The sequence below is a fragment of the Humulus lupulus genome, chromosome 1 (genome assembly GCF_963169125.1).
Source record: "Humulus lupulus chromosome 1, drHumLupu1.1, whole genome shotgun sequence".
In the NCBI taxonomy this organism is placed as follows: Eukaryota; Viridiplantae; Streptophyta; class Magnoliopsida; order Rosales; family Cannabaceae; genus Humulus; species Humulus lupulus.
Genome location: NC_084793.1, coordinates 188851916 through 188875483, shown reverse-complemented (window position 1 = coordinate 188875483; position 23568 = coordinate 188851916). Strand labels below are relative to the sequence as shown.

The window sequence follows — 23568 nt, the reverse complement described above, 5'->3', positions numbered from 1 at the left end:
TATTTTAATCATTGAATTTTCAAGATTTGGCATCATACTATGCATGTGTTTCTTGATTAGTCTCTAGGGTTTGTATTAATTGGATAATTACAATTAATCATTGTTAATTTATAGTTTGTAAGCCATAAATTCTTAACAATAAAAATCTTTATCCTCTAATCTCTCATTTCTTTGTGTTTTTCATAATTATTAACGGAGGAAAATTGCTAATATCTTCTACAAATATTCTCTTGGATGAAAGGCATGTTTGTATAACTTTGCAACATAGATGCAAATTCTTTTAAAATATGCGTGACATAAATGGAAATGTGAATTGAAGGTCTTCATCAACAAAAGATGATACTTCACTATGGGATCCTAATCTAATGGTGCAGGGTATCATCGAATTCCTTAATTCTAAATGTGTAGATTTCAAAATTTTGTATAAGAAATGCTTGCAGCCATTTTTGTTTGAGTCAGAGTTTATTGTCAAACACATGAGTACAATTGTGAATGTTAATGAACAATTCAATGACTATTGTTGTGCTTGCTTTGTTTGTGAAATTATTGATCATCATGTGAAATATGGTCATTTTCAAAAGAAATATAATGGTATTAGGGTTTATACAATTGATATAGAGATCATTGTGCTCTTAAATAAATTTAATTGCATTATCGTAATTGATTATGAGATCATTGTAACCTTAATTAAATTTAATGGCAATCAATGAGGAATGCATTGTAACCCTAATTGATTTAATACATTCAATGAGGAATGTATGGTAATCCTAAATAAATTTGATGTGATTCATGCAATTAGTTATGAGACTATTGCAACTTTAAGAGAAGCTAAACATGTCAATGCAATTGATAATGAGATCATTGCAAAATTAAATGAAGAAGCTAAGGTCAATGCATTTGATGATGAGATCATTACAAACCTAAGTAAAGTCACTAAGGCCAATGAATTTGATTTTGAGCTCATTGCAACCTTGAGTGAAGTTAATGCAACCCATGGAAAGGTGCAAGGATGGTAGTATGATACTTATGCCAACGTTCATGCAACATATGATAAGACTCTTTTTCAAACCTTTAAAAGTGGAAAGGACGGAGTTGAAGTCCAAATGGAAATTGAAAAGAGATCCAAGGTACTTGGAAGGGGTAGCATTGATTTGTGTTTCACTAATGGAAAGAAAGTGACATTAACAATTGTTTTCTATGTTTCCAATTTAAATAGAAACATAGTATGTTTGAATCCGATAAGCTCACTTTGACTAAATTGGAAATGGTTACTCATGTGGTGAAATGATCAAACTTTGTACTCTAGTTAATTATGATAATAATATGGCATTTAGTTTTTGTGATGTGATTAATTTTAATTCTATTACTTTGTGGCATCATAGACTTACTCATATAGATTATAACATAATTAAAAACATTATCAAATGTTGATTGATTAATTGTGATATGAATGAGCATGATAAATGTGAATTATATGTTAACTCTAAAATTATTAATAAATATTTTCCTAGTATTCATAGATGTTCAAACTTGTTGGATTTGATACATAGTAATTTATATTAATTAAATGGCACGTTGACTAAAGGAGGAAATATATACACATAAATTTTAATAATGATTGCTCTATTTATACTTATGTGTATTGCTTAAAAGTAAGGATGAGACATTTAATGCATTTGAAATCTATAAAGCTGAAGTCGAAAATCAATTGGAAAGGAAAATTAAGACTCTTAGAAGTGATAGAGTTTGAGAATAATTTTCAAATAATTTTAAAGTATTTTGTGAAAAAAAAAATATGGCATCATTCATGAATGCACTGCACCCTACACTCCGGAAGAAAATGCGATAGATGAAAGAAATAATATAAAATATCTTGATACGATTAAATTTATGCTTTTACAAGCTAAATTGTGTTATAATTTGTAAGGTGAAGCTTTGCTTAGTACATGTCATATATTTAATCAAATAACTAGGGTCTATAGGCTATTAGACTTGGAGTCTAATGTGATAATTGAATCAAGAGAAGTGAAGTTCTTCGAGAATTTTTTACATTGTGATAGCAACTCTCAAGAACTCATATGTGTTGGAGAATCTCTTGAAGAGAAAGATCCAAAGGCTAATGAGCAACCTATATTTCCTCGGAAAGGAAAAGGCTTAAATGAAACATATTCTCAAGTGGAAACTTTCTACCTAGTAGAAGGTAATCTTGATGAAGTCATAAGGAAAATTCATATGGTTCTTCAAGTTGAGGATGATCCTAAAACTTACCAAGAAGCAATGTCTTCGAGATACTTCATATTTTGGAAGAAGACAATCAATGATGAGATGGATTCACTTATGTCAAACCACACTAGGGAATTGGTTGACCTTCCACAAGACTCAAAACTAATTGGGTGCAAGTGGGTATTTTGGAGGAAATATCACACAAATGACACTTTAAAACCCTTCAAGTCTAGATTAGTAGTCAAAGGGTTTAAACAAAAGGAAAGAATCAATTATTTTGATACATATGAATCGGTTGCTGAGACAACCTCAATAAGAGTTTTATTTGCTTTATCATCAATATATAAGGGAAATTTCATGTTCTATGCATGATAACTTAGTGAATTTTTTTAATATGCCAACATAAGTAACTATCCCAAATATATGACAATTTTAATTTTTTGGACAAAAATACCACTAACATTCAAACACTCATTTTCTCTCCTAGTCTGAACTCTCTCTCTCTCTCTCTCTCCAATGTCTCTCATTCTCTCACTCTCTCATTCTCATTCTAATCTTGTAGATCTCGAAAAAATACCAAAATTTAAAAAAAAAATCACCTGAAATGGACATTTGAGTGAAAAAATATGAACTTCCAAATTTTTTGTCAAATTTCAGTGCAGAACATCGAAAAATCATTGTTTTGGTCAAAAATCAAGTTTTCATGATTGTAACGTCCCAAATTACCTAATAAGGCTTAGGGCTTTGATTAGGGGGTCAGGATGGAAAATTATAGAAATTATGTGATAAATATGTGTTTATGTGATATATATATGTGTATCGTTATATGATTAAGTGAGTTATATTATAATATGACTAGATATGCTTGTTTAGGTGTATTAAATATGCATGTGGACCCGTTTCTTATCAGAAGGGCGATTTTTGTAATTTGGCCCATTATGGATATATTTGGAATATATGTGCCTATATGTGATATATGTATGAGACCACATTATTATGTGGATATATTTGGGTTACTCGGCACGAGGCGATCCTAGGGCTTGGCCCGATTATAGTACAGGATTAACGTTATAATGAGAATGTTTTATTAACATATTAAATGCACTGTATTTACCTATGTTATGTAATAATTGTTGGTCTGTATACCTGATTGGGGAAGCTCAACTTATAAGCTGAGGATTATCTATGTTATCTAATGAAGGGCTTGGCTTAATAGCCAAGGGTATAACCGGTTCTAAGGTTAAGACTAGACTTATTAGTCAAAGGTTAAGAGTCGACTTATTAGTAGAAGGTTAAGAATCGACTTATGAGTCGAAGGTTAAGACTCGACATATCAGTTGAAGGTTAAGACTCAGCTTACCAGTCGAAGGTTAAGACTCGACTTATCAGTCAAAGGTTAAGACTTGGCTTACCAATCGAAGGTTAAGACTCGGCTTACCAGTCGAAGGTTAAGACTCGACTTACCAATCGAAGGTTAAGACTCGACTTATTAGTTGAAGGATAAGACTTGACTTATCAGTCAAAGGTTAAAGACTCAACTTATCAGTCGAGGGTTGAAAGACTCAACTTATTAGTTGAAGGTTAAAGAACTCGGTTTATGAGTCCAGAGTTTAAAGGCTTGGCTTAGAAGTCGAGGGTGGTAATAGCATGTCGAACACTAGCCGACAGGGTTAAGCTAATCCGGAAGTGAGATATATGCTTGAACGCCTCTAGGGTCGTCTAGAATGTTAAGTATCAGACTTGCTTGGCCAACTCTAAGGCTGGTTATATGAAAGATGGGCACTAAGCCCTAGTGTGACTCTATAGTCACTTATTTGAATTAATTGCATGCATGAGTAGGGTTATTACCACTGGCATGCTAGTTATGAATTTGCGATCTGATAATGTTTTGCTTATACGCATGTTTATGTTTTCTTGTTGAGCCTTGGATCACGGGTGCTAAATGGTGCAGGTAAAGGAAAAGAAAAGCTGACAAGCCATGAGCTGGAGAACTTTAGGGGAAGAGTGTGCATATGCAGCCTACTCATCCACCATGGCCGAGGCTATCAGTTAAAACTAGGGTTGGACCCTGATTTTTCTTCCTAGGTCGACTTTTGTATTTTTTGGGTTTGCAACTGTTTTAAACTACAATAGGATCCCATGTGTGGAAGTTAAACTCTTTATAATGAAATGGTTGACTTTTGACCAAAATTTTTAGTATCTATATATGTGGTTAGTTTTAATTACACGGTTTAAACTCAAACGACTTGTTTAACGAGTTAAGCACTATTTAAATTACATAGTGTAACAGTCCTAGATTAGGAGGACATTACAACTTGGTATCAGAGAAGTTTAGGTTTATTCATTCCTGAAGATTGGTTGGGCATGTACACTCGTCGCTGAAGACAAGCTCGACTTAGGGTTCGATAACTATTTATGTTAATTCGTGTTACCTGCTTAATTGACATATGAATGTCTTATTTGCATGCTTGTTTAGGAAGCATGAGTTATACTGATAAGGCTTGGCCCTTGACTGTTATGTACATGATAAGGAATGTTCTTATCAACACTTTGCTTGGGCTTGAATCTAAACTAACTTTCTTATTAGCATGATTATTGTGTGTGGAAGCTATTGAACTGCTTATTAGCACTTTTATGGCATGTTTATGCTTAATTATCTGGTTTTGGACCATGGGGATTGGTGCTGGGCACCGATATTGCTGCTTAATGTGCTGAGTCATTGATTGCAAATAAGTTTGGAAGTATGCTTCCAAGGAAATCAAATGAGTCAGTCGGCGCTGGAAGTCAGGTCAGAGATAACGACCAGGGTCAGAACCCTCCGTCAGCTCCTGAAAACTTGCAACAGGTGCTTGCTGATATGCAAGCTAGGATACAGAGGCAGGATGAAGAAATCCTCATGTTGAGACAATAGCAGGTTCTAGCAAGGAACGCTACACCGGTTGCACCACCTATTGTGGCACTAGTATTACAGCAACAACTAAGGGCTGCAAGTGGGTGGGAGCCTCTCTATGAGCACTTCATGAAGCAGCACCCTCCTACCTTTGAGGGAGGGCCAGAACCGTTGCAAGCTGAGCAGTGGATGGGTATGACCACCTCCATCTTGGACTTTATGGGGGTTGCATGTAATTATAGAGTGGCATGTGTCATTCATGTTTCAAGAAGACGCCTGAATCTGGTGGGAAGTGGTATCCCAAACCAGAGACGTGAAGACCCCGAGCTGGGAGAAATTCATATAACTATTCAATGAGAAATACTATAATGATGCAGTGAAAGCTGCAAAGGCTGATGAGTTCAGCAATCTGGTGCAGGGCACCATGACTGTTACAGAGTATGCTAAAAAAATTTATAGGTTGGCCAAGTTCGTTGTAGACTTGGTGCCAATTGATGTGATAAGGTAGGAGAGGTTTTTTCGAGGGCTAAATGTTATGATATCCCGGGATGTTAATATTACTTCAGTACCCAGAGTGATGACTTATGCATAGGTAGTGGAGAAGGCCCTTACTGCTGAGGGCATTAAGAACAAGATTTGGTGCGAGAACGCAGCCAGAAGGGACACTAGGAGGGTGGGATCTCCCTTTATTGGAACTAGTTGGGGTGGAGGCCCTAGTGACCATAAGAGGAAGACCCCATATACCATGATAGTTCCAGGCCCAGATAGGAGGCCACAGGGTATACAGGCTGGCCGCCAGGGCGGTAGTGAGAGCTGGAGGACTTATCCAAAATGTGCCAGATGCATGAGACATCATCTGGGAGAGTGTCAGGTGAAGGCCTGCTTTTTATGTTGCATAGTTGGGCACCTCAATAAAGATTTCCCAAGGGCGAAGAAGGAAGAACAAAAGAAGTCGGATAGCTTGGCTTTGGCTCGAGTGTTTGCATTGACACAATCAGAGGTTGAGGCTCAACCCTCAGTGGTGACAGGTCAACTTTCTAGTGCTGACACTTCTTATTATGTTTTTATTGATTATGGGGCTACACATTCCTTTGTATCTAGTAGGGTGATCGATAGGTTGTGTAGGCCATGGGAATACTATGCAGTGGGTTTTGAAACTTTGTTGCCTACTGGGGAGTTAGTAGTTTCCAGGAGATGGGTCAGGTTGTTACCAGTGGCAGTGGATGGTAGAGAGTTGTTAGTTCTTATAGATTTTGTTATGACCGACTTTGATATGATCTTGGGTATGGACTGGTTAACCAAGTAGGGGGCGACAATAGATTGCAAGAAGATGGTAACCTTTGAGCCTGAGGGTGAGGATCCCTTTGTACTCATTGGCACTATGCATGGACCTCGTATACCTATGATATCTGTACTTAGAGCTAGAGACCTATTGCAGTGGGGATATATAGGATTCCTAGCTAGTATGGTGGATACCACCCAAGTTGTGCTAGTGGGATGAGGATAGACCAGATTATTTTGTGAGTTTCTAGATGTGTTTCCAGAGGATCTGTCAAGGTTACCTCAACACAGGGAGATAGAGTTTGTGATTGAATTGGCGCCAGGGACAGAGCTAGTGTCTAGGGCACCTTATAGGATGGCTCCGGCGGAGCTAAAGAAACTAAAGGTTCAATTACAGGAGTAACTAGACTCAGTTTTTATCAGACCCAGTTTTTCGCCATGGGGCACACCAGTTCTCTTCGTGAAGAAGAAAGATGATTCTCTGAGGATGTGTATTGATTATAGAGAACTTAATAAGTTGACTATCAAGAACAGGTATCCTCTGCCAAGGATTGATGATCTGTTTGATCAGCTACAAGGTAAGACGGTATTCTCCAAGATAGATCTTCGATCTGGTTACCACCAGCTGAGGATCAGGGAGGAAGATATACTGAAGACAGTTTTTCGCACCAGGTATGAGCATTATGAGTTTTTGGTTATGTCATTTGGATTGACTAATGCCCCGGCAGCATTTATGGATCTGATGAACAGAGTGTTCAAAGATTACCTGGATCAGTTTGTGATCGTCTTCATCGACGATATTCTAGTATATTCTCGGTCAGAAGTAGAACATGAGCAGCATCTCAGGTTGGTTCTACAGAGGTTGAGGAAGCACAGCCTATTTGCGAAGTTTATAAAGTGTGAATTCTGGTTACCATAGGTGACTTTCTTAGGTCACATAGTGAGTAAGGATGGAATTATGGTAGATCCAGCAAAGATTGAGGCGGTCGGAGACTGGCCAAGGCCGAAAAATGCTTCAGAGATCATAATTTTCTTGGGATTGGCAGGTTATTACAGACACTTTGTGGAGGTGTTTTCCAAGATTGCTTCACCACTGGCAAAGTTGACACGAAAGAATCAAAGGTTTATGTGGTCAGACAGGTGTGAGGACAGCTTCTAGAGACTAAAGAAGAACCTGATCACCGCTCAGGTTCTGAGTCTTCCTACAGATCAGGAAAATTTTGTGGTTTATTGTGATGCCTTGAGGCAGGGTCTAGGTTGTCTTCTTATGCAGACATGGAAGGTGATTGCCTATGCATCATGTCAGCTGAAGGAGTATGAGCAGAGGTACCCCACACATGATATTGAACTTGCAGTAGTGGTTTTTGCACTAAAGGTGTGGCGGCACTACTTATATGGTGAGAAGTGTGAGATATACATTGATCACAAGAGTTTGAAATACTTCTTCACCCAGAAGGACTTGAACATGAGACAAACGCGTTGGCTAGACCTGGTGAAGGATTATGGCTGTGAAATTCTTTATCACCCAGGGAAAGCCAACGTAGTGGCAGATGCCTTAGCCGGAAGGGTCCATGACAGTTGTACAATGTTAGGCAGATATCTAAAGAGTTGGCAAAGGATATGACTAGAGCAGGTATTGAGCTAGTAGTGGGCCAGTTGGCCACATAACCCTGCAATCTACTCTTTTGGAGAGGATCAAGGAGAGATAGTTGAGTGACCCACAGTTGGGGAGGATTATAGGGTATGTCCTAGCTAGAGTGGATAGGGATTATACAGTGTCAGACATGGGTTTATGGAGATACAAAGAACGGATTAGTATTACGATGGACACTGGGATCAGGCGGGAGATTCTGGATGAATCTCATACTACCCCTTATTCTCTACATCCAGGCACTACGAAAATGTACTCGGATTTGAAAGCCTTATATTGGTAGCCTGGATGAAGAAGGATATGACTGAGTATGTGGTGAAGTGCCTAACCTGTTAGCAGGTCAAGGCAGAGCATCAGATGCCAGCAGGGCTATTACAGCCTCTGGATATCCCAGAGTGGAAGTGGGAGGACATCACAATGGATTCCGTGGTGGGGTTGCCCAGGACAGTGGGCCAACATGATTTAGTCTAGGTCATCAAGGAAGTCAGCTCACTTTCTACCAATGAGGATGAATTACACGGTTGACCAGTATACAGATTTCTATGTGAGAGAGATAGTATGCCTTCATGGGACTCTGAGATCTATCGTGTCAGATAGGAACCATATATTTACTTCCAAGTTTTGGGCAAGTTTACAAAAGGTGATGGGTACACAGTTGAAGTTCAGTACAACTTATCATCCTCAGACTGATGGATAGTCTGTGAGGACCATCCAAATACTGGAGTACATGCTGAGAGTATGTGTATTGGAATTTGAGGGGTCCTGGAGTAAATATTTTCCTTTCATAGAATTTCCCTACAATAACAGCTACCAGTCGAGTATTGGAGTGGCACCTTATGAGATGTTGTACAGTAGAAAGTGTAGATCGCCAATTCACTGGGATGAGATGGGTGAGAGGAAATATTTGGGTCCTGAGGCAGTTTAGAGGACCACTGAGGCTATTGAGAAGATTAGAGCTCGGATGCTCGCTCCTCAAAGTAGACAAAAGAGTTGCACTGATCCCAAGCATAGAGATATAGAGTTCCAGGCTGGGGACTATGTCTTCCTCCACATTTCACCATTGAGAAGGGTGAAGCGGTTTGGGAAGAAGGGCAAGTTGAGCTCTAGGTTTGTTGGACCATTTGAGATCTTGGAGAGGATCGGTCAAGTGGCCTATAGGTTGGCCTTACCCCCGGCACTGTCTAGCATCCACAACATTTTTCATATTTCCATGTTGAGGAAGTATGTATCTGATGAGACTCATATGCTTAGTTATGAGGATCTGGAACTGGAGACAGATTTATCCTATAAGGAGCAACCAGTTCAGATTTTAGACAGGAAGGATAAGGTCCTGAGGAACAAAACTATACCTTTAGTTAAGGTATTATGGAGGAACAACAAGGTGGAGGAAACGACCTGGGAGCTGGAGTCAGATATGCAGAATCAGTATCCCGAGATGTTCAGGTAAAATTTCGAGGATGAAATTCCTGTAAGGAGAGGATAGTTGTAACATCCCAAATTACCTAATAAGGCTTAGGGCTTTGATTAGGGGGGTTGGATAGAAAATTATGGAAATAATGTGAAAAATATGTGTTTATGTGATATATATGTGTATCGTTATATGATTAAGTGAGTTTTATTATAATATGACTATATATGCATGTTTAGGTGTATTAAATATGCATGTGGACCTGTTTCTAATCAGAAGGGAAATTTTCGTAATTTGGCATGTTATGCGTATGTTTGGAATATATGTGATATATGTGTGAGACCACATTATTATGTGGAAATATTTGGGTTACTCGGCACGAGGCGACCCTAGGGAGTAAGTTAGCAGGTAAGTTACAACGGGATCTAATACCCAACTTGGGGTGAGTCAAGGGGTATTTTGTGTATTTAGCACATTACCAGGATATCGGGTAATGGGAGTAACTATTTGATGATATATTTGGAGTTAGTGAGATTAGGAGGGATTTCTAGGAATTTTGACCATTGTACCCTCGATGACGTTTTTGGGTATCCCGAGCCATCGAGGTTTACTTAGAGTTAATTGAACTCGAAGTAACCTCATAAACAGACTACACTTGGAACGTTCAGCTCTCTCAACTCTCCCTCTCTCTCTTTCTCTCGTCATACTCTCTTTCTCTTCTAATTCCTTGGGAATTCTTTGCGATTTAAGGAGAATCAAGGCTAGCTTAGGCTTGGGATTGCTTGGGGGAAGGCTTAGCATCGATTAGGGCCATAGATGTAATGATTTCTATCCATAAATCTCTATGTTTCTCTGGTTTTTAGTTGAGTTTTTGGAGTTTTAGAAACTCAGTTCTGAGTTGGGGATTTGATGGGGGTTTTGCCAAGATTTTACTTGGGTTTTGATGATATTGAACTGCTGAATCTATTGGGAACATTACTTTTGGGATTTAGCTATGTTTTGATAGGTTTTTGGAGGGATTTGACTTGAAGAAAACGGGGAAAATTCTGGGTTTTCATGTCGAGCCACGACCCTGTTCATGGGGCGCCGAGACTCTCATGAGTGCAGGGAGAAGTAGGTGTTGTCAGCCCATTTGAGTCGCGGCGCCAGTAGTGGCGCGCCGCGGCACGTGTGGAAACAGAGGAGAGCCTCGGGCTCTCTGACTTGGGGTTGGCCGCAGCTCTTTTTTTTTTTATCTGCGGCGCTTGAGGGGTTTTTGATTCCCGGGAAGGTTTTGAGTGCGGGAGCTCAAACCTAAGGGCTCCGGATCAATCCTACTACCCAGTTCAGTAGAATTTGACATCCCGAAGGCTAGGACTCGATCCGGAAGCCTTTATTTGCTCTTTGTTAACGTGATTCTATATTATGGTTGTGACTAGGTTATCGCTAGGGGTTCGAAACTGGGATCGTGCTCGATGGTCGTTCTTAAGATACACTACACTCAAACCTGAGGTAAGAAAACTGGACCCACTCTGCGTTTTGGGCTTGGGCCAATTATAGTATAGGATTAACATTATATTGAGAATGTTTTAATAAACATATTAAATGCACTGTGTTTATTAATGTTATGTAATAATTGTTGGTCTGTATATCTGATTGGGGAAGCTCAGCTTATAAGCTGAGGATTATCTGTGTTATCTGATGAAGGGCTTGGCTTAATAGCCAAGGGTATAACCGGTTCTAAGGTTAGGACTCGACTTATCAGTCGAAGGTTAAGACTCGACTTATCATTCGAAGGATAATACTCGACTTATCACTCGAGGGTTGAAAGAATCAAATTATTAGTTGAAGGTTAAAGGACTCGTCTTATGAGTCGAGAGTTTAAAGGCTCGGCTTAGAAGTCGAGGGCGGTAATAACGTGCCGAACGCTGGCCGATAGGGTTATACGAACCCGGAAGTGAGATATACACTTGAACGCCTCTAGGGTCGTCTAGAATGTTAAGCATCAAATCTTCTTGGCCAGCTCTAAGGCTAGTTATAAGAAAGATGGGCACTAAGCCCTAGTGTGATTCTATGGCCATTAATCTGAATTAATTGCATGCATGAGTAGGGTTATTACCACTAGCATGCTAGTTATGAATCTGTGATATGATAATGTACTGCTTATAAGCATGTTTATGTTTTCTTGTTGAGCCTTGGCTCACGGGTGCTAAATGGTGCAGGTAAAGGAAAGGAAAAGCTCGACCAGCCATGACTTGAAGAGCTTCAGGGGCAGAGTGTACATATGCGGCCTACTCGTCTGCCACGGTCGAGGCTATCAATTGGAACTAGGGTTGGACCCTGATTTTTCCGCCTAGGTTGGGTTTTGTATTCATTTTTCGGTTTGTAACTGTTTTAAACTACGATGGGATTCCATGTATGGAAGTTAAACTCTTTTAATGAAATAGTTGACTTTTGACCGAAATGTTTAGTATCTAAACTTGTGGTTTGTTTTAATTACATGATTTAAACTCAAACGAACCATTTAGCTATTTAAATTACACGGTGTAATGGTCTTGGATTAGGAGGACGTTACAATGATTGCATCACAAAAGCATCGAAACATCATCGATTTTTCATTGAAAAAGTATCGATTTTGCATCGAAAAAGCATTGTTTGGGCCAAAAACACAAATTTTCATGATTTCATCACAAAAGCATCGAAACACTCATTTTTCCATCGAAAAAAACATTTGTTGGCCAAAAATCAAGTTTTCATTATTGCATCGCAAGAGCATCGAAACCCAGTCGATTTTGCATCAAAGTCTTGCCTCAAAATATACACACCATCTTACTGCAGATTCTCAAAATCTTGCCTCAAAATCTAACTACAAGGGTAAAGCCAAAGTTATAGTTGGTAATGGTTCTTCCCTCTCTATTGCACATGTTGGCTTAAATCCAATTGCTACTAATAACAATATTCATTCTTTGGTTCTTTAAGATGTCCTGCATGTCCCAAATATAACCAAAAATCTTCTTAGCATTTCTCACTTTACAAAAAACAATAATGTAATCTTAGAGTTTGATTCTGCTTGTTGTCTTATTAAGGACAAGACAACGAAGCAAGTACCTATGTAGGTTTTTCTTAGTCATGGTCCATAGAACTCGATGTCAACCAGTCAAAATTCAATGATTCTTCATAATCAGCCTGCCATCTCTCCACCAATGCTCAATCCTACTCTGTTGTCAATTCTATTTAGTCGAATGACTCTAGTTGTACAAAGAGTTCAAGTGTTGTAACTCTTTGGCATTGTAGGCCTTGTCATACCTCTAAGTCCATTCTAAATAAAGTACTTTCAAATGTAAATCCCCCAACTCAAATGTAATGATATGCCCTTCTGTGATGCTTGTCGGTATGGGAAACATCATTGCTTTCAGTTTCCTATTTTAGTAGCTAAAACCAATTGTCCATTTGATCTTGTACATTCTGATGCTTGGGGTGCTTTATTTTATCCATCTCTGGATGGATATAAGTACTATGTTAGTTTCATAGATGATTTCACAAAGTTTGTATGTATTTTTCCAATGAAATCAAGTTTGTCTACTTTGGTTGTGACATTTGTTTGGCAAGTCCAATAAGTATACATCAACAATGTTTTCCTTAATGGGGAGCTTAAAGAGTCGGTGCTTATGCAACAGCCTTAAGGCTTTGAAAGTGTTGATTTTCCTTCTTATGTTTGCAAGTTAAATAAAGCTTTGTATAGTCTTAAACGATGCCCAAGGGCCTGGTGTGACAAGTTGAAGGAGTCTCTGAAACAGTGGAGGTTCACAAATTCAAGGTTAGATATATCACTCTTTTTTACCGAAAAACATGGCAAGTCAATTTTCTTATTAGTCTATGTTGATGACATACTAATAACTGGTGAAGATGCAGCCTATATTCACAAGTTAATCACAAATTTACATATGAAGTTTGCTCTCAAAGTTCTCGGTCCAGTATCTTACTTTTTGGGTTTTGAAGTCTTTAGAAACAAAGTTTGTTTATATCTCACTCAGACCAAGTATACTAAGATCTTTTGTACCATTGCCAACTCCAATATGTCCTAGTGCACAATTGTCTCTTGATCAAGGTGTTCTTCTTGCTACTCCTTTCATGTATAAGACTATCATTGGTGCGCTTTAGTATGTCACAGTAACCCGACCAGATATAGCCTTTGTATCAACAAACTTAGTCAGTTGTTAAAGGCTCACACTTCGGATCACTGGGCTGCGTACAATAGATTAATATATCTAGTTGGCACGTTCAATCTTGGTTTGTTTTTCACACCAGCATCATTTTTGGATATTCAAGCATACTCAGATGCTGATTGGGCATGTTTGATTAATGATCACCGATCTACTTCTGGATATTGTGTCTATATCTGCGACAATCTAGTCAGTTGATCCTCTAAAAAACATGTGGTTTCTCGTTCTAGTACAAAATTTGAATATAGATCTCTTGCTTTGGCCAATTCTTAAATTATGTGGCTTCAATCTCTGCTCAAAGAACTTGATATCTCTATGACTCAACCTCCAATTTTATGGTGTGATAACCTTGGTGCCAGTTCACTTGCCTCAAATTTTGTATTTCATGCCCAGACGAAGCACATCAAGAATTATCTTCACTTTGTGATAGATTAAGTTCTAGCTCAAGCACTAGATATTCGTTATGCACCGTCACATCTTCATATTGTAGATTTGTTGACAAAACCACTTGCCATCTCTCAGTTTTGTTCTTTGGCTCCCAAGTTGACACTTCAAGTTCCCCTGTGTCACTTGAGGGGGAATGATAATGACACGCATAACGATTCCAACTGATTAGTTAATTGTTAGTTGGTTAGTTGTATCAGTTAGTTCTGTTAGTTGTAATAACAGTTTTTGTAACCATTTCTTCTAACAATTTTCTGTTACAGCTCCTTTGTAATGTGAGCTACTAGACTCAATATAAATTCAGAAGCCTATGCTTTACAATGTAAAGATTACCATTTTTCATTCATTTCATTTTGTTCATTCTTCTCCAATTTTAGTTCTCCAAACTCAGCTCTCTAGAAGTTCTACAAAGCTTTGGTCTAACACACTGTCACTTTTCTGCCAACGTCATGATCAATCTCTTCAATTATGTAGAAAGTTATGGTGAATCAATGTTAAACATTGTTTCATATTTTTTCTAATATATTTTGAAGAACTCCAAAAAAAAAATTTGAAACTAACCTGACATGACATATCTGATTCCGAATCAGTTTCATTATTTGTAATTATTATTGTAGCATTTTATAGTAAACATGAGTGAGACAAAATAACGATGAATGATATGATATGATATAGTTTTAGTAAGCTAACCTGATATTTTTGTCTATAGAGATTTACAGCAACAGCATGAGCAAGAATGATGTGGTGAACCACAATATAAGGTTCAGTTCCTGAATTTCCAGCACTGCAATTTCCCATGAAGTTAGAGCATCGACCTGGTGCATTAGTACCATTGCTATACCCGGCCATTCCAAACATGTTTGGCTCATTAAATGTTATCCATTTCTTCACCCTATCCCCAAATTCTTTGAAGCAAAACTCCACATAATCTCTATAATCATTCCTGTATATGTATTTATATTATATAGTCGAAAATGAAATTATTATAATGTATAAATGATCACAAATGTTATATATATGTAGTTGTCTTACACAATCTTGGGACTTAAGAATCCACCATACTCATCTTCAAGAGTTTGTGGTAAATCCCAATGGAACAAAGTTACCAAAGGTTGTAGACCTGTGTTCAATAATGAAGAATAACCCAATCAAGTGTTGGAACATATTCTATCGATTATATATATGTGTGTGTGAGAGAGAAAGCTGAGTCACTCACCATTAGATAACAACTCATCTATGAGATTGTTATAGAACTTTACACCCTCTTGATTCACTCCTCTACTTATTTTCCCTCCTATATAAATATATATTATTGTAAACAAAAAAATTGTATAATAACACATAGAAATGAAGGATAATGCCAATTACATTTATTGATCAACTGGGAATAGTACTAACCTGGTAGTAGTCTAGACCAAGAGATGGAAAATCTAAAGGAATCATAACCAATGTATTTCATCAAGGCTATGTCCTCCTATAACATTATATATCAAAATCATTTTAGTATTGTCACATATTGTAAAATACAGAGGAAATAGAGAGTTTTTTGTAGAAGAAAATGTGTATTGAATATGCAGCTCTTGTATTTATAGTTACATAATTTGAGCTTTATACTCAATGGTAAAGCAATGGTATAGGGACACTTGTACACTAGGTAATGACCAAGACTAACTATAATTCCAACTAATATGCACATTAACAACTAATACTACTTATCATCCCCCTCAAACTCATAGGTTGATGAAGAACTATGAGTTTGGATTGTAAGTGTAGAAAACGAGTCGACGACAGGGCCTTTGTAAGACAATCAGCAAGTTGATCATCAGAAGGAGTGAAATGAACGACTAACTATTTGGAAGATACACGCTCATGGATAAAATGAAAATCGATACCAACATGCTTTGTTCGTGTGTGTAGAACCAGATTGGCAGTGAGATAGGTGGTACTGATGTTATCACAAACCAGAATAGGGGCAGAGGTCTATTTCATACATAGATCACGAAGCACAAACTACAACCATGAGAGTTCACCATCACCATCAGCGAGAGCTTGAAACTCTGATTCAGTACTTGAGCGAGGAACAACTTTTTGCTTGGAAGAATGTCAAGAAATCAAATTGTGGCCTAAGAAAACGCAATAAGCTCCAATGCTTCGAAGATCGTCGGTACACGAGGCCCAGTCAGCATCGATATAGCAAGTAAGATTGTAATCTGAATAGGGCTGAAGTGATAGACCAAAGTGAGTCGTGCCCTTCAAATAGCAAAGGATACGCTTAACGGCTTGCCAGTGAGAATCAGTGGGAGAATGCATATATTGACAAACACGGTTCACTGTGAAAGAGATGTCGGGCCTAGTCATAGTGTAATACTGAAGAGCACCAACAATGCTTCGGTATTGTGTGCCATCTTGTAAGAGAGTACCATCATGAGCTGATAAAACAGAGGCAGTTGACATAGGTGTGGGGAATGTCTTGGAATCAAGAATTCCAGCACGATGAAGAACATCTTGAATGTACTTATGTTGTGACAGATGAAGACCATGTGAAGTACGATGAACCTGTATGCCCAAGAAATAATGGAGTCCTCCCAAGTCTATAATTGCAAATTTAGTCTTTAAAGTGTCAAGAAGAGAGGACATGGAAGAAGAGCTACTACCAGTGAGTATAATATCGTCTACATAGACTAAAACAACCAAGAAAAATGATGGAGCATGAAAGGTGAACATAGAAGAATCTGCAAAAGAATTAACAAAACCCCAAGATAAGAGAAAGGAACTAAGTTTGTTGTACCAAGGATATGGGGATTGTTTTAATACAAATAAAGCTTTGTCAAGGCAGCAAACATAATCAGGAAACTCAGAGTTCTTAAAGCCATCGGGTTGTGCCATAGACACGGTTTCAGAAAGAGTTCCATGAAGGAAAGCATTATGCACATCAAGTTGTTTAATGGACCACCCTTCAGAGATGGCAAGAGTTAACACAGTGCAGATGGTATCCAACTTGACAACCGGACTAAAAGTTTCAAAATAGTCAATCCCTTTTGTTTGATGATATCCCTTAGCCACCAAGCAGGCTTTATATTTGTCAATAGTCCCATCATCTTTGAGCTTAACACGGAAAACCCACTTACATCCAACTATTTTTCCATGAGAAGGAGGAGGTACAAGATGCCAAGTTTTTTTGGCCATAAGAGCTTCAAACTCAGTGAGCATTGCTTGATTCAAATGAGAGAACTTGGCTGCCTGTTTATAAGTAGAAGGCTCAAAAAATGCATCAGTAATAGTGCTAAGTAAAACCTTTGGTTTGTGAATGCCAGCCTTGGCCCGTGTGATCATAGGATGAGCATTACAAGATGGTGCAACGGTGTTCTCACATTGGTCATGAAGCTCAACCACCAAATGAGTGGTGGAAGGAGAGGAGTGAGAAGATGGAGAGGGGGTAGGAGGAGAAGGAGAAGGACGGGCTGAAAGAGAAACAGAAGCGGGAGAAGGTGATGAGGGAAGAGAAGAAGAGGAAGAGGAGGAGATGTTGGGAGACTGAACAGAGGGTAAACCAGCAAAAGGAAAATTGGGAGATGGTGAGGAAGTAGAAGGAGTAGGAATAGAAGCAACAGTGGGAGATAAAAATTGAATAGAAGAGGAAAATGAAGTAGAGGAAGAGGAAGAAGAAGGAACAGATGAGAAAGGGTAAGAGTGCTCATTAAAAACAACATGTTGAGAGATATATATATATACGACCTGAGGGCGGATAGAGGCAAAGCTAACCTTTGTGTTGGGAGCTATAGCCAAGGAACAAGCATTCTTGAGAGCGAAAATAGAGTTTATGAGTGTTATAAGGTCGTAAATAAGGGAAGCAAGAGCAGCCAAAGACATGTAAATTATTGTAATCAGGAAGTTTGTTATACAAAGTGAAATATGGACTATGATTCTCAAGGACATGGGTGGGGAGACGGTTAATAAGGTATGTTGCAACATAAAAAGCATAAGACCAATAAGGTAATGGCATATGAGAATGAGCAAGTAGAGAGAGGCCAACTTCTACTACATGACGGTTTTTCCTTTCAACTCTGCCATTCTGCTCAACAGTGTGAGGGCAAGAGAGATGATGAACCAATCCTAAAGATTCAAAATGGCTTTAAAAACTTTGGAATTCACCCCCCCCCCCCCCCCCTCGCTTTAAAAATGTTTGATTTTAGTGTCAAATTGTCGTTCAACCATTTTTTTTTTAATTTAAGGAAGGTAGAGAAAACTTCAGATTTAGATTGCAAGTGATAAAGCCAGGTAAAGCGACTGAAATCATCAATAAACATCACAAAAAATCGAGCACCAGTAATAGACAATTTAGGGGCAGGACCCCAAACATCATGTGAATTTATTCAAAAGGAGCAGTGGCCCTAGAGTTAGATAAAGAGAAGGGCAGCCTATGAGACTTGGCCATTTGGCAAGCATTACAAAAATCAAACTGAGAAGAAACATTGTTTTGAAAATTACAATCTGAAAAAACTTTGGAAAGAACTCTAGAAGAGGGATGACCGAGGCGATTGTGCCATAATGAAGAATCTTGAACACGAGTGAGATGAGCTTGAACACGAGTGGAACCAAAAGTGGGAATGGAAGTGGAACTGACTTTGTAGAGACCTCGATCAAGCACCCCCGTGAGAAGGATTCTCTTGGTGACCTTATCCTTAACATAGAAATGTTTAGAATGAAACTCAATAAGAACATTGTTCTCTCGACATAGTTTAGAAACGCTAATAAGATTATTTGTGAGACTAGGAGTGTGGTAAACATGGCTAAGAGGTAAGGGAAGGAATTTAGATGGTAAAGAAACATGACCAATATGATAAATAGGGAATGACTTACCATCACCAACCTGAACTTGCTCGGACCCATGATAAGGAGAGGCACGATCCATCAGCTAAAAATTCAGAGTGAAATGACTAGTAGCTCCCGAATACATGAACCAGTTGGCAGGGGAGGGAGCAGAAGAACCATCAGTACTAGTGAAACTAGAGAAGGGCATCTGAGGAGGTTGTTGAGGTGATCGTATCATGGTATTAAAATTTCAAGGAGCTTGAGGAATGTATGCAAGGTTGGTACGATGGTAACAAATGTTGGCAGTATGACCAACTTTGCCACATATTTGACAAGAGGGGCGAGGTTGAGACGATTTAGAAGCATTTTGTGAGAATGATTGAGCAGGATAGGGTGGTCAAGATCCTAAGACTCCCAGAAGAGAGTTCAAGGGTTGGTTTGATGAATATAAATGGTTTTTTGAATGAGGAAGCTAATTGGGAAAGGGTTTTGAATTGTTGTTGTTTTTGTTGTGGTATTGGTGTTTGGCAAATTTCTTCCCAGTATTTAACTGAGATAGATTAGCTTGAAGGGAGCTCTAAATGTCTTCACTGGCATTTCTTTCCATCCTATAATCAAAACTTAGTAGTAGGCTATACAGAGTTTCCATAGAAGGTTTATCAGCTCGATTAAGGATACTTGTAACATAAGCATCATATTTAGGACCCAAACCTCCAAGGAAGTAGACGAGTTGATCTTTGGGCAATACAGTTTCCCCAATAGTTGCAAGATGATTGCAATATCCCTTGAGATGTTGAATGCACTGAGCAGCCGTAAGCCTTGAATGCACTGAGCAACCGTAAGCCTTGAGATGGTCTAGAGTTTTCCATGAATCTTGATAATACGTGCCATGGAAGAGGGTGAGTAGATCTCTTCCAGAGCTTCCCAGATTACTTGAGTCGTCTGGAAATTTATGATTTCGCCAAGCATCGCCTCATTCAAGGATAAATAGAACCAGGACATAATCAATCGATTGTATCGATTCCAAGAGATATAGTCGGGATTGATGGTAGTTGAATCGACGGGAAGAAATTTTGAGGGACATGGACGAGTTCCATGGAGGAAATCATCAAGACCGTGAGCCATAACTACATTGAGGAGTTAATTCTTCTAGATAAGGTCATTTTTCTCATCTAATTTCACAGAAAAGATTTGATTCATTGAAGGGGAGGTGGGATTGGTTTGAGTGTTTGGAGCTACATCATTGTCGAAGGTGTTTTGGTTTCCTTCATTCCGGCCGGTAGAGACTTGGGAAGATTCTTGAATATGAGTCATAGCTCTAATACCATGTAAAATAGAGAGAAAATAGAGAGTTTGTTGTAGAAGAAAATGTGTATTGAATATGCAGCTCTCGTATTTACAATTACATAATTTGAGCTTTATACTTAATGGTAAAGCAATGGTATAGGGACACATGTACACTAGATAATGACCAAGACTAACTATAATTACATACCACTAATATGTACATTAACAACTAATACTACTTATCACATATAGTCGAGAGACGGAAAGGAAAAGAGAAGGTTTTAAACAAATGGTACAATTCATTTTAAAAATAAAAAAATATATATCAATAGGAATCATTTTGTTATTTGGCAGAGACCAAATAATGAATTTTTTTTTTAATTTTTGATATAGAATTGCTTTAATATTAAAATTTTAATAAAGCATGAGAAAAAAGACATTGATAAAACGTGTCCCATAAAACAATTGTTGTATATCCTCGTGTCTTCCTAGTTGTGTATGGGTTGGGCTCCTTCGTGTGTTATTTTATTACATAGGGCCAGTTTGGTAACTTTTAGAAAAGCTAAAAGTTTAAAAAGCTATGCAATAAAGATGCATTTTATTGAAGAATTTAACCAGTTAAACGCCAACCTAATTTATAGTTTTTTTCTAAAAGTTGCTTTTTGAAATTTTTTTACCATAAATATATATTTTTTTATCTAAATATTTTTACTTATTTATTATATAGTTATCCAACTAAAAATATTTAAAATAAATTAATATGATTAAACATAAACAATATTGAAATCTTAAATATTTTTTGTTTTGTTTTTAAAATATATTTATAATTTTATATTTATTAAATCTTTTTTATTTTACTTATTTTATATTAACAAACAACATTAATATATACTTTTTTTTTTTAAATGTTTAATATAGAGTTTATTAAACATTATAATATTATTTTTGTATCTCATAGTATTTTCAAATTATAATTTATCAAACACATACTAATCCCATGCTTTAGGAAAAAACAATAAAAAGAAAAATAATTAAAAACATAGAAATTATGAGTTTTACATATTTGTGATAAGTATCAACTTTATCATATATTATTTTATTGTACTAACTTATTTTTCCTTGTCATTGAAAAATACATTTATATATTTTCTACTTGTTAGCATGTTTATAGATTAATTTGTCGAATCAGTTGGTCTAATAAATTGAAACTCAAAATGTACACAGCCTTAAAATAGGGAGGTCAATTACTGGAGAGAGTAGTGTCAACTTTATCATATATTAGTTTGCTGTACTAATTTATTTCTATATCATGACTAGTTTATTATACTATAATCATTATAATTAGAATCTTAACTGCACCAACTAGTTGTAATATATATATACAATTATATTTGTATATTGTATAATATAATCTTTTTTTTTGTTGATGATCACTTTATTAGGGTCTTATCAAAACATATATTTATTTTAACATGTTTAAATGATACAATATTTATATTGAAATCTATTTAGTATGTTAATTATGTGTGAATTTATTTTAATAATATATATGAAAATTATTTTGGTATTTCAATATTTAACAGCATCTTAATCGTATAGTTTACCAAACACTCTAATACAGCTTTTCCATATCATAGCACTTTAAAATTTATTTCCCCACAACACAACTGTAGTTGTTTTTCCTCACAACATAGTTGTACCAAATTGAACCTTAGTGTTGCGAGATAACTTGAAAAGTACCCACTATTAAAATTAATTAATCAAAATTAGCCAATAAATATATTTAGTTTAATATTACCCATTTTTATAATTATATTTCCCTAATACCCTTACTAAAAAATATTGTACTATAAGTGTTTTGAGTAAGAAAAAATATATAAGAGAAACAGTAACTAAAATACTAGGTATATTGCTAAAAAATGAAAGAAGATCACTTAAAATGAGTCACTAGTGTTGTATAGTGTTAGAAGTTTTTGTTTGAATTGAAAAATAAATGGGATTAGTCCCACATTGTTTTTTAGAAGTTTTATTTTTCTTTCTTAGCCTATATAAGGGAATCATGGATAAAATTCCTTGCTTAAGGTATATAAGTATATTAATTATATTTATATTATGGTTTTAGTTCAAAGTTTTATATTCTTAGTGTGGTAGAGTTTGGACATATTTGTTTCGGCGAAGTAATTGAGTTACTTGTCGCTCTCCGTTGTATCCTGGGAGATAGATGTCGAAACCTCTTGGAGGCAACGTATTTGTTTTAAGGAAACTGTGTGCTACACAGGCCTCGATTTTTATTTTGTTGTTATTATTGTTCATTATAATTATTGTTTAGATTAATTATAATTGATATTTATATTGTGTTATTTATAATTATAATCTTTATGTATTGTAACGCCCCACGTCACTATGACTGCTTCCAAGAATGACGACTGGCCCTGCAAACCAACACGAGTCTTTCGAGCGTGCTTTGTCCTCACTCGCACACTTCCTGGGAAAACTTCCCATGAGGTCACCCATCATGAGACTACTCCAGGTCAAGCACGCTTAACTTTGGAGTTCTCAAGTGATGGGCTACCAAAAAGAAGATGCATCTTGTTGGCAAAGGTAATATCCATCAATCCATTTAAGCCATCTTCAACTGTGTAGTCTCATACCTACACAGTCTTGGAATCATCACACTTGACCTTCCCCAGGCGATGTGGGATTGCACAGCTTTTACCTGGTCTTTCCCCATGCGGATCACGGGATTCTGACTGTCACAATCACCCTCCCTTAGGGGTCCAACGTCCCCATCGACCACACTTCCGGCTGGGTCAAGGCTCTGATACCATTTGTAACGCCCCACGTCACTATGGTTGCTTCCTGGAATGACGACTGGCCCTGCAAACCAACACAAGTCTTTCCAGCGTGCTTTTTACTCACTCACATGCTTCTTGGGAAAACTTCTGAGGAGGTCACCCTTCATGAGACTACTGCAAGTCAAGCATGCTTAACTTTGAAGTTCTCAAGTGATGGGCTACTGAAAAGAAGATGCATCATGTTGGCAAAGCTAGTACCCATCAATCCATTTAAGCCTTCTTCAACTATGTAGTCCCATACCTACACAGTCTTAGAATCATCACACTTGACCTTCCCCAGGCGATGTGGGATTGCACAGCTTTTACCTGGTCTTTCCCCCTGCGGATCACGAGATTCTGACTGTCACATGTATCTTTAATTTAGTATATATAAATATTGTATTTATCATATTATGTTTATTCAAGTATTATATCTAATTACGTTATATTTTTTCTACAATCTTAAAACAGATTATCGTTTAATATAATATTTGAATATATTTTATATTATTATAATGTTTAATATATCTATTAGT

General features: G+C 37.2%; 1 protein-coding gene across 1 annotated transcript in view; it reads right to left on the bottom strand.

The window, feature by feature from the left end:
* Positions 1-23568, bottom strand: part of LOC133801566 (beta-glucosidase 17-like) — a gene marked incomplete in the record, with an annotated part of 466706 nt that overhangs the window by 427724 nt on the left and 15414 nt on the right. Inside the window, 4 exon segments of the mRNA XM_062239810.1 lie at positions 14790-15042; positions 15132-15219; positions 15316-15393; positions 15498-15573. Coding sequence (XP_062095794.1) covers positions 14790-15042; positions 15132-15219; positions 15316-15393; positions 15498-15573 — 495 coding nt within the window.